Below are 11,517 nucleotides of genomic sequence, written 5' to 3'. Positions count from 1 at the left end.
TCCTGATATGTCCTCTCCTTAAGTACCAAAGAAAACAATCTCTGAGAATTTCAGAGGTACTGGAAAATAAAAATCAGTGTTTTTCTGTGCACACTGAAGGAGAGGCACACTGACTAACAGCATAAGCCTTGTATCAGAGCTAAAGAGTAGAAATTCAGTCTCAAGAGCTCACTTCAGGGTGTGTGAGATGATGATGGTGAGAAGCTGCAATAGATGAGCTCTTTCCTACCTCACCACTGGTGCTAAATGTTAATGTAGGAACACTCAGATAGTCAGACGGCAAATATAAGAAATTAATTTTATTTTCTTGAATGAAGATAATAAATAATTTAATGCATAGAATATAAGAATTAGCAGAATACCAGCAAGTTCAACTGTAAACAGAATAAAACCTCAATAAAAAAAATTGCCACTACTCACTACCACATAGTCCTTAGCCCATAAAGGGCCCATTCTTATTTCGAAGTTAATCCAGAAGGACTTTAAAAACTATTATTTTACTACAAGAATCAAACCAAGCATATGCATTTGTACTTGAGATGTGACTGCTTCAGTTTTGAAGGCATCCACCTGCTATGTTGCATCTCTACAACAAAAGTTTCCAAGTCCTTGCAGAAGGCAGATGGGTTAGGAAAGTCAGTGTGTCAGGATTACAGAACAATCCTGAGGAGTGTGGAGATGGGAGGAGGATCACCACCACCACTACCACCACCACCACACCGGCACCACTGAGATGCTGAGTATTTCCATGTTAGTGTGCCCAGAAAATATGTCTGGGTTCATTAGAAATACTCTGCACTACCTGAAAGGGAGAAATTAAGAGTACTTATCTGCCCCAGGGCTGTACATGGTTGCTCAGAGTAGTGGCATTTCCCCTTGGAAAGACAAAGACAGAGAAGTTCCCCCATTCTACCGACTTCTGGGGTTACGGACATTGCAAGAGATACTAAAGAAAATAAATCTATGGAGACATTTTAGTTGTACATAAGATTTTAACTTTATGTAAACTAGTTTTCAAGAAAAAGGGGTTCTTCAATAAAGGCCTTGGAGTGCGTTTTTATGTATGTAGATAAAAACCCCAAAGGGCCAGGCTTCAATCCATCAGAAAAGAGAGGAACAGACTGAAGACAAAAATCCAGAAGCTATGTTTAAGATTAATATACTTGGATCAGAGTAGATGTATTGTAATCTGGTATTAGTATCCCCATACTGGGAACACTAATTTAAGAATTGTATTTGCATTTCAAGGTCCTATAAAATGTTTAATATTTCCATTTTAAGAGGAGCTGAGAGTGAGAAAGTTGGAAAACCAAATTTAATTATAAAAAATATCAGGAAACACTTAGTGGTATAGAATAAGAAATACTTTGAAATTAATACATTACTGAACAAGAGACAACAAAATTACTATTTGGCTACTTCCCCCCAATTATTTTGATCTTTAGTGTTACATATTCAGAAAACATTTTTCTTATACAGTAAGAATATCAAATCAAAAAGGTACCAAGGTTATCCACAGTGCAAACATGATCATCGAACTACTGTTGGCCTGGGTGGCCTTTTCTCTGTCTGTATTAGATGCAGTCATTCCATTCAGATCTACTTCCAGAACCTGTAAAATCCCAGTGCTATTGCCAGGCAAGTGAACACTGAAGCTGTTAAAAAAAAACAAACCCAAAGAAAGGAAATAATTAGCTGAATGCTGAAGTGTATCACTTTATACATACAGGAAATTAGTTGCAAACAGATGGAAGAAAATGGTAGCAACACTAGAGCAGAGCCTCTTAAACTCCATGAATTGCTGCAGGTGTGACAGAGCAATTTGAGAAGACAGTGGCTTGCCTTAGATGTCATACCCTGCACAGCAGCACTGTGGTGGTGAGATGGGGGCTGAATTCAGCAGCCTAAGGAAGCATGTTTTCAGGGACACATCCGAACAGCTATACTGGATACTTGGTGCACCACAGGCTACAGGAACTTTTACTACTGGAAGCTGTATTACAGGAGATGCTGTATCAGGTCTTGCATTAGATGTGGTTATAATGATTTGCCACTGAACCAAACGACAGTGAACTGACGATACAGGTATCTGACACAACACCAGGATATCCTGGCAGCACCCCTGACAAGCTGTCTTTTGGATTTGTTATGCTGCTGTTTCAATTAGTGTTAGAATAAAGCTAATTACATTTCCCTTTGAATTTATTCTTGCTTCCAAATATACTGCATTACTCTCTTTTTATCCAGCTCCAACACAATAAAAACTTCACTGGTTTTATGTATATATTGAGAAGACAATCTCAAATCAGACTGAGATTTGTTCTGCTTGGCAGGGGAAAGTACAAGTGCTGTCACACTGAGCTGTATGTCTGTGGAGACTGAATGGGAAGCAGAACTGGTCACTCTCAGAGCAGTCCCGAATGACAGCAAACTTTCAGGGTAACCCAAATGACCTCAGGAGAACTTCTGTAGCAACTCTGCCATGTCAGTGGCTGCTGCAGCAAGCTGAGGTACTGTCAGATGGATAAGGTATTTAAGCCTTTTTTTTTTTTATTTTTTTTTAGATCATGTCCGTATTCCTCCTAATCCCAGTTCTGGGCACAATCCTAGTCCTAGTGTGGCATGCTCCCACCTCTTCTGTGTTCTGTGTCACACTTTATCCAGCTGGGGGGAAATCTCCCCCTGCAATCCCAGCTGTCTGCTCCTACTGCTGACTTCTTTCAGCATATACTCCTGAATAAAATGTTTTACATCCAAGATACAGTGCCGGCACTCACCTCCTTGCCTATCACGTACCTGCCAGATAACGTATCGTATCAAGTTTATTCGATTCCATGAGTGTTTTTAAGGAAGCTATTTCAGTGTCAATTTTATTACTGATTTCTGAGATAACGCTATTGGTACTTGAATCCTGAAACATTAAAAGATAGCATATAATGACAATGGTGTTTAACCCTTTCAGCTTTGCAAAGCTGCACTAAAATACTATGCTACTAGAAACAAGAAATTAATTTCCAGCCTATCACTGAAGTAAAACATTACTAACTACTAAGAGACCTTAGAAGACTCAGAAAACCATTTAATACAATCCAGGAAGAATACTGAAGTGACAGAAAGCAAGAAAACTCTGATGATCGCAGAATCACAGAATGATTTGGGTTGGAAGGGGCCTTAAAGACCATCTAGTTCCAACTCCCCTGCCATGGGCAGGGACACTTTCCACTGGACCAAGGTTGCTCAGAGCCCCATCCAGCCTGGCCTTGAATGCCTCCAGGGATGGGGCATCCACAACCTCTCTGGGCAACCTCTGCCAGTGCCTCACCACCCTCATGATACAGACTTTTGTCTGATATGCCAGTGCATCCTAAAGGAGACATTCTACAGCACACAGAACATTATTCCTACATTTCTGAAAAACAAAGGTTTAAGCATTCACAAGCCATATCCCAAAAAGGAAGGAGATGCTGAAGATGGGACAAGTCCCTCTTCAGCCTCTTAGACTTTGGTGCCATCTAGCAGCTTTTGAGGACTTCCAGCCCTTGAAATGCTTGGCTGCAGGCACCTGGACCATCCCTCTTGTACAGCTCATCAGTTAACACTGGGAAGGGCAGCATGACAGCACACATCCCACTTGTAACAGCCAGCAACAAGGGACTTGGGAAGCAAGGGAAAAGGCTTGCATGCCTCCCTCTGCTGACTGGTGTTCATCTCTAAGGCAAAAAACATCTGCAACAGCCGTGAGTGATACAGTCCAGCCCCTTCTTTAACCACATCCAAAAATCTATTAACTTCCACGAAAGTTTGTACATAAAATGCAATGTGTAACTGTATCCTGCTGACTATAAATCAGCTTTACTCAGTACTTACTTTTTTATGAAACTCTGTAGTTGCTTCCATCAGTTTCCTCTCCTGATCTGTAAACTGTGGATGAAAGGTAAATTATAACTGTAGTAACAGAAACATGACACAGAACTGATAAGGGCATCTTCACAGACCAGCTTACCATATCTGTCACCCTGCTCCTCTCCAGGTTTATGTCTAGCTTGCTGTCAGCTCGGATTTTACCAGTTTCATTCTTTAAAAAAATAAAGAGTATGAAAATAACTATTTACTTTCCCTAATAGGGGCATGTAGGTACTTGCTATTTACTTACCATTAGCTGCTGTTTAACTTGATCTAATTCAATTTTCATTTTCTAAGTGCAGAGGAGAGAAAAAAAGAAAGATTTTACAAATTCAGGAAGCTGCTAACCAAATTAATCAGTCGTGTAAGTGTTACCACTGCATGCATGCAATTATTCTTCCCTAATTTTTCTCCCAATGGGGCAATTTTTTCTTGATTAAATATCCTCAATAAGGTGTTCAATTGTACAGCCACATATCATCTGCTGGCAATTTTCCTCAAAATAAAGAGATCATTTTCTAAAAATGATGATCTTGTTATTCAGAGACTAAAGACAGCAGAAAAATACGAACATGCCATCAAGTAAAAGCAAAACGTATCTCAATTACCAGCTTAATTAAATTGTTGCAAAGAAACGGCTGACTCCTCTCCCTGCAGTATATGTTTCATGGCCACAAACTACCAGAATTACCTTTAAATAAAATTACAGAAGATGATTGTAAGATCTGTCGAATTTTTTCTTTACAGAAAACCTGAGCAAGTCTTATGTGAAATATATTTTTATGTGATCTCAGAAGTTGTAATCTATAAACTTTTCAACTCTGATGGAAGTACCTAGAATTATTTTTACATTCATACTTTGTTCCACAAAAATGTACAACATGCAAGCCCCAATGTATATTGGAATTAAACTGCTGAATGAAAAATATATATTAGTACCTCATTCTCGGCTCTCAAGTTTGCAAATTCACTTTTCTCCAGGATGACCATATCTTTTCGAATGGAGTCCAAATGTGCCATTATCTGCTGTAAAGTTATTTCCTTTGGAACAATAAAATATGCCACTGATTATGTTGCACACTTTCTGGCAAGTAAAGGAAAGATTTTTAGGTCTGAAATTATGAAATTAGTTACTCCAAAGCACAAAAGTGGGGAGTCTCTCCAACAAGGAAGCGACAGAAACAGAATTTTATAGTTGCAATTTGTTTGGAAGACTCAAGAGGTTTACATTTTGTTCTCTTTCTGTTGCTTTAATGCACCAACTTTGAATTTAAGAAAAAAGGCCCGAAGTATTAGTCCAAGTAGTTATGAAATGAAATATACCTGAAACTACAAGTTAGTCCTTCAGTCTCTTCCATTTTCAGTGAATGTTCAGTAGCCTCAGAAATATTAATTTTTGGTTTTAATGCTGTTCCTAAGAAGCACTTCAACTGCTTGCCCACAAACTGATCAAAAGCCCAGGTCTTACTGATACAAGTATCACACCATCCTCTCAGCAGTAAAGTCAGACACAGGTAAAAACACTGCTAAAAAAGCACTGAAAAAAGTCTTTGTGAGGTTTGACCTAACAAGTTCAGAAATCAACTGCTATTTATAAACTATAGAGGAAAAAAACCTCCAGAAAATAAAGGAAGAAATGCAGTACTTTAGAATCTTGAAAGCAATAATACTCCTTCAGTCACCATAAGGAAGTTACCCTATTATTTATGGAAATGTCATAATGACAATGACATATCACTGTGGGATTCGTCTTTTAAAGCTGAGAGCCAGCAAAATAAAAAGCTCTCACTCAGACTACAAGCCAACAGTATTTCTCATAGCTTACATAGAACTAAATTCATTAAAATATGCCCTGACCAAACTTCCACTGAAGTCTGACTACTTCATTGAACACAATGAAATTGTTCCAACTCCTGGGAAAACTTCAGCAGCATGGTTGGCCACAGCCACTGGAGTGTGGTTTGGTTTTGACCTGTGGCAGCTCTGCCTCCCTGACCTAGGCACAGTTTACAGGGCCAGGACTGTCCCACCAGATGGGGGGGACAGAGCCACCTTGATTTAGGAGGCAGAGGTTTTAGCCACCTGGATGTAGTCTGTGCTGTGTCACGTGCCCTTGGGGACAGCGGGTGGGCTCTGCGTGACTCAGCTGTTGGTATAAACCTGTGCTGGCCTGTTTTATTTGTGCTGGCCAGGTCAGCACCTTGGTCTGCATTCCAGCAAAGCACTGGGGTGTTTCCTTCACTGAGGTATTCAAGTCCATGTCTGTGGACATACCTGGAGGCAGCAGGTCAGTTAAGTAGCATGGCTGGCTTTCCTGCTGACAGTAGAGGTGGTGAAGTTTTGCTTTAGCAAACTGACAAAATAAAAAGAACTTAGTTTTTCTTGTAGGGTAGACATCTGTGTGGGATAACAAAGCTCTGATGCACAGTGATGGCGTTAATATTTACTCGGGAAGGCTGTGCAAGCTGAAATCATGTGCCATTCTTCTTCAATTACTTAATGCAATTAGGCATTCACTGCTATTTTATTTAAACTGCTGAGCCTTTCTTCCAACAGATTTTTATCTTACTGGCATTTATTTCTAATAAAAGTTGTTTAAATTTTTTTCTTCCTCTAAATCTCAGAAGACAAGAATTTCTCTTTATTTTTTTTTCCTTCAAAATGGAAACCTTTCTTTTTGGAAATCCTATTATATGAAAAGAAAGTCAGTAACCCAGATATAATTTGCATGGAATTGTGTCAGGCAGAAACACTGATTTTAACAGTGTAGTCAGTGTTGAGACTGAATACTTCAAGATGGGATGAGGCTCCTCGGTGTAAATGCAACTGAAGTTTTCCCAGGAATTGTAAAACCAACATTGTGTTCAACAAAGCAGCCAGACTTCAGCAGAAGCTAGGTCAGGGCATTTAACTATCATTTAAAATCCCAAGTGAAAATTAGGAAAACCTGGCACAGTGAGGTCTTTATAGTACTAACAAGAGCTGCTCACTTGTGCTTTAAAGATGCAAGTATGAGCCATTACAGCTCCACACCACAGATTGGTTTTCACCTGCTGAGCCTGCGTGACCATGTCCTTATAGACAGTGTCCAAGCTAACGTTTGACAGGGTTATTAGTGCCGACACGATGGTCTCCGCCTGCTCCTTCCCAAAGCCTAGAGGACAACAGAAGTGTGACAAGTTAAGGTGCTATCAAAAATCTGGATGAAGAGCAAGAGCTACACGACAACCTGGGACACTCAAATGCCATACCTAACTACAGTGGCACATGGGAATTCACACAGTTCCTGAAAACTGACAGCCAGGAGCCGGTCCCTGTGACTTTTAACTAGAAAAAACACAGACTGCAAAAATCTGAAGCATGTTAACTTTTAATATACTAAAAGTCTATAGATGCAGCTGACAGAAAGATCAAATATCTGTTAAAGGTTTAACTGTTCATGCATTGTAAAAATAATTCAGCAAAACTTTACTTCATAATGAACTGCCACAGATTCTGTTAAAGCCAAATTTACCTTGAGCTACAAAGCATGCATCCTACAGAGTAATAACAGGTAATTCTGCATGTATTGGAATTGTTCTGCACAGATATGAAGACAAGCAAAACTGATTTTAAAACTGCTGCATCCATCACTTGTACAATGAACTCAAACCGGGACTTTTGCTTTCTGATGATAAAAATTACACTTTGTCCATAGCTTGGTGCAATTTTGAAGTACTGTATGATGTGAACAGTAAAAAAAGAATAAATAAAAAAATTGCTCTCATCTGGTCAAGTGCTGAGAGCTTTTGCCCTGAAGATTTATTTCCAGCAATCTCACTGATGTGTTTCAACTGGCCCATTTTAAAAAATGGGTTCAATTAACATTTTGTTGAAAAAGACTTTCAAGGCAAATTATTTAGAGAACTATACCACTGCTCCCTTCTAAAACACTGGTACTGTCAAGCTGCACCATTGGTTTACATGACTAAAGAAGCTATGCATGCTTTATGACAGCTTCCTTCCACTAAGAGGCGTGATAGTATTGCTTCAGTTCCTCTGAATCTTCAGGGTTACTTAGGCTTTTGCCAATTCCTTATTTCACTCTTCCTCTATAGCAGGAACTGTTCGTGTTGCATGGATGTTTAGAAAATGTGGAAAAATTCCTATAAGCAAGAGAATGGAGCCTGAAAACTGTCTGCAGCAACCTTGGGAAAAACTAAAATGCTTTCTTGCTTTTGTGGTGTGTACGGGTTTCACCTATAGAGCTCTGCCACTGTGGTACTAAAATATTTGTAAAGTTATGGAACAAATTAAACTGAGTAACAACCAGCACCAGATAGACCTCACCCCACAAGTCCCATAGGAACGTGATGAAGAAGTAGCTGAAACAGTCCTGGGAGGAGGATATTTCCTAGCCTACCTTGGTTACCCATGGACTGGGAAATAACAATGCCAGTTTTTAAAAGCAGTTCTAGGGAGATGTAGGGAACTGCAGGCTGTCAAGTCTGACAGGCATGAAAAAAATAAACAGTGGACTATTATTAGTCTTTTAACTATTAACGCATATTATTATTAGACCCAAATAATGGAAAAAAATCCCAACCTCCAATTGTATGAAGTTCCAACCTCCAATTGTATTAAGTTGCTACTGTCACTTAGGATTTTAAAAGATGGTTGCTAGTCTGATGAAGACACCAGCTCAAGGCTTAGTAAGGACCAATAAAGCAAACCAAACTCTTATGAATTACTAAGAAAAGGAACAGAGAATAAAACAGATGCAACTTTACATCACTGTTCAAATCTACAGGACATTCAATTGTCAAGTAATGCCAGCAGCTCCGTTCCCTCCCCTGTGAAATGAAATGTGATAGAAGTCAAAATTATTAATGTTAAGGACATTGAGAATGATCAAAAATATGGAAAAGCTATTGCTCAAGGAAAAATGCAATAAGCTAGGATTCTTCTGTTTGAAAAAGAACGATGGGGGAATATGACAGAAGTTTGCATAATCATGAGTGACATGGAAAATCAAATGTTCACTTCCTTTTCCCACAAAAGAGCTGAGTGGGCAGCAAATTCACCTCACAGAAGCCAGATTCTGCATAAACAAAAGGAGTGGATGCCTGAAATTCCATGAGAAAGAATGTTTTGGGTACTAATCAGTTTACAGTGGCTCAGGGACTGAATAAGCTTGTGAGAAGACTTCCAGCAAAGGTTACTAAAACTCACACCTGACCCAAATTCCAGGGTGACAGCAACTGGAGGCTTAGAAAGTAAAAGGGGATGTGTCACAGATATCTACCCTGTTTTAACACTTCTCTGCAGGCACTGACTCTCAGCTGCTGTCAGGAGAGAGAACCCAGGGCTAGACAGACCTTTCACCTAACTTCAGCCAGTCACACTCACCACATGAAAGCGCAGGCATTAAGAATGTATCACAGCACTATGCTGCTGAGAATATTTCTAGTTAGAAAAAAACCCTTAAATTACTATTAGCAGGCACATAGCAGGAACTGCTATTAAAGCTTCCTTTTTGCTCTAAAACAGTCTTTAACTGTTATTTACTTTACATTTGTTAACTGAATTATGTTCCTCAGCTGGAAGACACCATATAAACTTGCCTAACGAGGCAAATGTAATGAGGTGAATGTAATGTATCAGATCCTCAGGTGAGCTTCTCCTTCACCAGTCTCCTAGACAGGCTGCCAAATATTTTATACCACTGAGTACCGGTACTCTGGGGAAACTGATAGCACTCAAAGTTACAGTATTTAAAACTAAAAGTTTTCCTTTGAATTACTAATCAGATATCACTTACCATGGCTTTCCAGATCCTGCACTAAAGCATGGGTATCAAAAGTTACCTTCCTCTGCTCCAGGGGAGTGATATCAACTCTTCTGACATCATACGACTTCCTAATGAACGTGGCAGCAAAACCTGGAAGTAACAAAACATGTCTAAAACTTAACTTGATTGGTTTATCATGCAATACACTAATTTTAACTTATTTCATCATGGAAAAGCTGCATGGATGTTGCAACAAAAGGCTGGGTTACAGCACACACCAGAAACCATCAGTCCCTTTTCCACAGGAAATCTATACCAACTAGGACTCGTATATCAATGATAAGTGTGTCCGTGTAACTGTGCAATGGACAAGCATCCTGAGACAACAGAAATGAACCCACCACAGCCAACTGTTTTACAATATTTGGGAAACATCCCTTAAATAATTTTCTTATTTTTAAAACATTCAGTAAGTTAATGCAATTAGGCATTCATTGCTATTTTATTTAAACTGCTGAGCCTTAATTTCAACAGATTTTTATTTTATCATGGAATGGCTTGGGTTGGAAGGGGCCTTAAAGACCATCTAATTCCAACCCCCTGCCATGGGCAGAGACACCTTCCACTAGACCAGGTTGCTCAGAGCCCCATCCAACCTGGCCTTGAACACTTCCAGGGATGGGGCATCCACAACTTTCTCTAGGCAACCTGTGCCAGCGTCTCACCACCCTCACAGCAAAGAATTTCTTCCTAATATCCAATCTAAATCTCTCATTTTCAAAGAATTCCTCAATCGCTTTCTTTTTACATTTTCTTCTATCACTATCCTTTCCAGCGAGGATGTGAAGATAAAGCTACAGATTTTTTTATTTTTTAGAAATCTCTGCAGGTGTAACTTTCAGAATGGGTCTATTGGTTCATCAGGAAAGTAACTAGGCAACAAAGCTATATGATCCCTGCACCTAATATCTTACAAATGGATATTAAAGATCCTCTCTATTTATTATGTGAGTGCCTTCCCAGAAAATGTTTCACCACTTCTATTTCTATTTCAAGCATATCTTTCTCTGCACCTTATCTTTGTGGGGTTTGAATATTACAGATTGTATTCTAATAGATTCTTTGTTCTCTAAGCAGCCCTTTTACTTCTAAATCCATGCTTATTCGAACCTTACACACTGCTCGCTGCCTGCCTTGAACAAAACTTTGTTCTGAACCTTATCTACTGAAAAGCTTTATACCACTTAAACAACAGGGAAGTTACATTGTGCCACTACCAGATAAATCAAGTCATGCGCTACCTTACGTGCGCTCTAAAGAACTGGCTCTAACTAAACCAGCCACAGCACCCGAATTAATGTCTGTATTTAGAGTTAAGATGCACTGAATACTACAAATAATGAAAAACAATTCCAAGCATTCTTTTTCACAGAGCGCGGGGGCTGCCCCCGTGCGTGGGGGCTGCCAGCGGGCCGAGCACGGCGCTGCGGCGCCTCTCACCTCTGCGAGGAGCTGGGGGCAGCCGTGCTGGGATCGGGATCGGGACGGGGACGTGGAGCAGGCCGGCCAAGGCGCGGATCGCGGCACCATTCCCGCCACCCCTCATGGCGCCCCCACCCACCGCTTCCGCCGCCACTTCCGGCCAGGCCGCGGGGCATGCTGGGCACTGTAGTCCACAGCCGCGCGGCAGCGCCCCCACGCGGGCGGGAGGAGCGGCGCCGCCGTGTCCGCCCTCAGGTGGCGTCACCGCGCGGGCATGTTGGGTGCGCGGGGGGGTGACCTTAAAGATCATCTGGTTCCACCTCCTTTTGCCATGGGAAGGGACATCTTCCAATAGACCAAGT

At 40.5% G+C, this 11,517-nt stretch overlaps 1 protein-coding gene across 3 annotated transcripts; it reads right to left on the bottom strand.

The window, feature by feature from the left end:
* Window positions 1-279: 279 nt before the first annotated feature.
* Window positions 280-11,279, bottom strand: CCDC90B (coiled-coil domain containing 90B). Of its 3 annotated transcripts, none has more exons than XM_018071137.1 (9): window positions 11,174-11,279; window positions 9,704-9,823; window positions 6,894-7,057; window positions 4,843-4,944; window positions 4,154-4,195; window positions 4,004-4,075; window positions 3,868-3,921; window positions 2,797-2,911; window positions 280-1,655 (listed from the first exon to the last, which is right to left on the bottom strand). In XM_018071137.1, exons 1-9 carry the CDS (start codon window positions 11,277-11,279, stop codon window positions 1,600-1,602), a joined length of 831 nt encoding a protein of 276 aa, XP_017926626.1. In that variant the 3' UTR covers window positions 280-1,599. The 3 variants fall into 3 exon arrangements, with proteins under 3 accessions (XP_017926626.1, XP_017926627.1, XP_017926628.1); XM_018071138.1 differs by having other exon boundaries at window positions 6,954-7,057; XM_018071139.1 differs by lacking the exons at window positions 9,704-9,823; window positions 11,174-11,279 and adding an exon at window positions 7,155-8,289.
* Window positions 11,280-11,517: the final 238 nt, after the last annotated feature.

This window comes from Manacus vitellinus, unplaced genomic scaffold (genome assembly GCF_001715985.3).
Source record: "Manacus vitellinus isolate BGI_N305 unplaced genomic scaffold, ASM171598v3 scaffold_2_pilon, whole genome shotgun sequence".
Lineage (NCBI taxonomy): Eukaryota > Metazoa > Chordata > Aves > Passeriformes > Pipridae > Manacus > Manacus vitellinus.
Note: the sequence above shows the minus strand (reverse complement) of the source record. Positions and strands in the feature narration are given on the sequence as shown.